The sequence below is a fragment of the Dermacentor albipictus genome, chromosome 1, assembly GCF_038994185.2.
Source record: "Dermacentor albipictus isolate Rhodes 1998 colony chromosome 1, USDA_Dalb.pri_finalv2, whole genome shotgun sequence".
In the NCBI taxonomy this organism is placed as follows: Eukaryota; Metazoa; Arthropoda; class Arachnida; order Ixodida; family Ixodidae; genus Dermacentor; species Dermacentor albipictus.
Window position 1 is genome coordinate 486546143 of NC_091821.1, and position 4645 is coordinate 486550787.

Consider the following 4645-nt stretch of genomic DNA (forward strand, 5'->3'; position numbering starts at 1 on the left):
GGTGCAGGTGCACCCGCAGGACGCGACCGCCTTACAAGATACAAGGACCTTGTGAAGTCATTTTACCTCGCAAGAAGAACGTTCTCCACCCCTCACCGCAAGTTAAACAGAGCACAGGCAACCACCCTTCGGCTGTTAGATACGAATACATACCCCTCCCTCACACGCTATCACACCATATACCCCGACATCTACCCCAGCCAGACGTGCAAGGTCTGTAAAACTGAATCAGCAACACTCCACCACATGCTATGGGAGTGCAAACATCAATATCCAGACCTTAATCCCGTGACCCGCTCGTTGAGATGGCGCGCCGCCCTGCGCAGCTCCCATCTCGACGACCAACTCTGGGCGACCCAGCAGGCCTACGAAGCGGCGAAGAAGCAAGAACTCGACGTCCCATCGTGGGAGGCCTAGGCCCAGCCGAGGGAACTGCTCGTGCTCATTAAAGTTCACTCTCTCTCTCTCTCTCTATTATAAAGAGCTATACAAGCCCATCTGTGTTGATGAATAAAGGATGCAAGTTGAACTATTGAAATCTTTTGTTGATTTATGTTTGATTATAAACAAATGCCCTGAATTTCGTTCGCGATGGGTCAGTCTGAAGATTTTAGGGCTTCAGTACAAAACATCGGCCCGAGAGGTCGCATTTGGCGAAAACAATTAAACCTGACAGGGTTAAAAATTTGTATCTGGAATCCTGCGGCCACCCGATGAACAAAATAAGCTGGAGGAGAGAACCACAGTGGTCAACATCCACGGCGACCCCAACGAAAACAAACTTTGGTAAACTGTTACTCCGCTTGTAGTGGCTACTGTGCTTGAATGTTGGGTGTTGCATTTCCATCGATCGAAGTTTTCTTTCCGGTTCTTCAACCAATCCTGAATCAACGTGTCCGGAATTCTGCTTTGCTTTTTTTTCCTCAGCGAATTGTACTTCATACTAGACAGATATCCTATGTTTAGAAAGCGCGTTAAACAAGCTTTCCAATAAGGAAATCACTCGTTCATTTCTTTTTTTTCTACCACTCTGCGGATGTGTTTTGTGGAGGCAACGCTTATGGCCGCTTTCTATGGTGAATGTACGCCACTATGAGAAATCTATTCTCTATGTTTTCAACATCACAGATAACTGCACTAGGTGAGAAGTTAGCGCTATTCCCCCAAAAACGTCGATCTAAAAATGAGTTTTTATGTCCGAACTCGTACTTTCAGCCCTGAGTTCCCCATCTGGCGACAACAGGTGCTCCGGTTAGGGAGTGAAGAGCACCTCAATGATGATTCCAATTTGGCGCTGTAACCACTCCACAGCGCTAGTCACTGGGCCACATAACGAGAAATGTGCATTACAGATAAGCTGAACAGAAAAGGCCACTGTAGCCTGATTCCAAGTTTAATACGACTCTCGTCGTTGCAGCTTCAATATTTCGCTCATAACACTGAAACATATCATGTCTGTAATATCTTCATTATGAGGAACGTGAAGATCTGCTAGTTTAGGTCACGCAATTTTGATAGCTTTCATAGAGCCATGTCTCTTCCATTACAATACGTATATTTCACCACCGGCATTTTTTCATACGCTCACCTATGCAATCGCTCTTTCTTTAGTGGATGGAGGAAGCTTACGACAGAACGGAGCTTCGGTGAGTTTTGTCTGCAGAAGCTGCGCGTGTATTATATAGAATTGTAAACAAATCGATGACGCAATATCTTCATTGAGTGCCGTGAAATCCAGTTCTAATACACTCACTTGTCTTCCAGTAAAAAAAAAGCCCAAAAGGCTTGTACACAATGACTGCAAACGCTAATTTTCGATGTATCATCCATAACTTTCATAGTTTTCTAAACAAGTTGCACTCTGTTGCGGCCTTAACCACTCCCCGACGCCGGACATACTTGTGTTGCGCTTCCCCGAGCGACTCGTTCGGAGCTCTGTGTAGCGCCTGCCGCCGCCTCTAATCGAGACACTACGACCTGAAGCGCAGCGTCTCAGCGAAAGCATCTCACAGCACTAGCTGTCACAAGGCATAAAGTTTCCTACAAAAATGACCTTAGGTAACTCTGGCCCTAGTGTCTACGGGAGCTGGAATGGGAGCGCTTGTCCCAGCATGGGAATTATGGGAAGTACACGGATTTGCCTAAACTTCGTCTTTTTGGCTTCAAACGGTTTTGTGACTTTGAAAACTCGTCATTTTCAGCAGTGTGTTGCGCAATGAACAATTAAATAAGCATAGTTGAAATTGTCGGACGGCAGGATTCGAACAAGGGACTCTAGCGCAGAAGCCTGATATAGAAACCATTAAGCCACGGACGCTTGTATCGACAAGCGAATGAAACGCCCGTATGAATTTATCGCGGGCATGCCAGTGCCCTGAGACGCTTGGCGCGTTTCGATTTGGTCACTGACTGACTGACTGACTGAAAAACTTTATTGTTTGAAGTATTTACAGGGAGCGTGTGGAGCAGTCCTTGAGGGGCTGTTCCTTATAAAGACTAGGTGGGCACCTCATTACAGGTACACATTGGCTGTAGCCGCGGCTCGGGCACGGACGACCAGGGCCTTCTGGCTCGCCAGGTCGGAGCAGCCGAGCAGGGCCGCCTCCCAGTCCTCCCGGGTAGGGTAGGGTATAGGGGGATGGTGAGGGGTTGATTGGCATGCCCACACCATGTGGAAAATGTCCGAAGATTTTTCCTCACAGTGCGGGCACTTCCCTGTGCACGCAGGGTCGAAATATTTTTGGATTGCCGGGCACAACAGTGTTTTAGTATAGAGGCGAAGGAGTAAACGCTCATCCGCCTTCGTGAGGCCCTTACAGGGCTTAGGAAAGATTCCATGGCCATATTGGTAGTGTTGGGTGGTTTCCTTGAAGGTAAATACCGGATTGGGGTCGGAGTCCGCAGCGACGAGAGGCGAAGGCGATGCCCGGAGAGTGAGCGCGCGGGCAGCGGCGTCGGCCGCTTCGCTGCCCTCGAGACCCTTGTGCGCGGGAGTCCATACTATCTTGCGGGTCGCGGGGACCCCAAGATAATTGCTGCCTTGAAGTAAGCGGTACGCCAAATAGGGAATAAAGCCCCTTTCAATGTTCCTGGAGGCCCCTCGTGAGTCGCTAATAATGACCCGCGAGTCCTGATCTGCGGCGGCGAGCGCGATGGCCACCTCTTCCGCATGTGTTATGTCTTGTGCTTTGAACGTAAGGCCGTTCACCGCGGTGTTTTGGTGGACGACTGCGGCCGTAAACCAACCCCCATGGTGTGGGCCGGAGGCGTCCACGTAGAATACTCCGTGCTTGTTACCATAGTGACGTGCCAGCGCTCCCGCGCGCGCGAGGCGCCGGCCACTATGGTCGTCTCGTGTCATGTTGGCCGGAAGAGGGCGCACGTGCAGGGCGTATCTCCAGATTTCCGGGATGCGCACGCGCTCTTCCGTCAGTGTTGAATGGTGGATGTGTAGTCGGGCAAGAAGGCGGCGACCCGACGGCGTCTTTGAGAGTCTTGTGCAGTGGTTTGTCAAGTGTGCTTCTCGGAGTTCCGCGAAGGTGTTGACCATTCCCAGGCCGAGAAGGCGCTGGTTGGATGTGTTGATCGGGAGGTCGAGAGCACGCTTGTAAATTTTACGGAGAATCACCTCGAGGGCGTTCTCGTCAAACCTGCGAACCTGGACCAGTGCCTGGACAAGCTCAATCGTTGCAATTAATAGCAATTGTACGCGTTCCCGGCGTCTTCTGCACTTCGAAGAGTATAGATTGCGCTGAAATATAGGACACTAAGATTTATATACCGTAATATACAAAGCCACGAAAACGTCTGAATCCAAAAGCACGAAGATCAGACAAATCCATTTACTTCCCATCATTCCCATGGTCGGACAACGACTGCAGCGCCAGAGTTTCCTCTAGTAATTACTGTCGGAAACTCTATGTCACAAGGGAAGAAAGCGAGAACGCTCCCCTCACCATGGTGCCATAATGTGGTGCTGAATGGTACTGCCTTGCTAGCGCTACCACCATAATGTCCCACGGTGCGGTTGGGCGCGGTTGCGTGGGCTTTATCTTGAAAGTATTCTGCTTTAGGGGCGTAGTCTAGGTGCGCCGACAGCTCGTAGCTTTGCGTGCAGTTTGTTCACACCGCTCTGTATGCGTTGAAGCAATAGATAGAAGGAAGGTCACTTCGCTCGTTGGTGGTGCCGTGATTTCTCACGTCAGCGTTTTGACAGCGAGTGCCCGCGCTCGTCGACTGTAAATTGTTTATGTTTGCCTGTGCGCGCTGGCATTATGCTAGGTGATTGTAAACATTCGCCAGTAAGCGAATGTTTACAACGAGCTCTTTTACTCCGGTGGCTGCTGCGTATGGCCCGGCCGCGGGAGCCGTCTTGAATGCGATCTACGTGGTGTGCGCTATAGCACGCATACACGCTTGCACGTCACCCGAGTTGACGAAGTGAAACGTTACTATAACTTTTATTTCGATTGCCATTGAATCGACACTCCAGGCTGATTTCTTCCGTTGACATCGCCGTCGCCGTCCCCGTGAGGTTTCGCATCAGGGAAAGCGTGTAAGGGTGAGCCGGCGAACGCAGTTCAATATCGCGTGCGCGACTGAGGAATGCGGCCTGAATACGTGCCTTCTCCTGTAGCGCACGAGG

General features: G+C 50.4%; 1 protein-coding gene across 1 annotated transcript; it reads right to left on the reverse strand.

Annotated features, from left to right (window-relative positions):
* Positions 1–2512: 2512 nt before the first annotated feature.
* Positions 2513–3361, reverse strand: LOC135911887 (uncharacterized). The gene has a single exon (XM_065444235.1). It carries the CDS (start codon positions 3359–3361, stop codon positions 2513–2515), a length of 849 nt encoding a protein of 282 aa, XP_065300307.1.
* Between the last annotated feature and the right edge of the window lie 1284 nt (positions 3362–4645).

What these genes read in the sequence shown, in the direction of transcription:
- LOC135911887 (XM_065444235.1), bottom strand. Translation starts at nt 3,361, where the DNA reads ATGACACGAGACGACCATAGTGGCCGGCGCCTCGCGCGCGCGGGAGCG.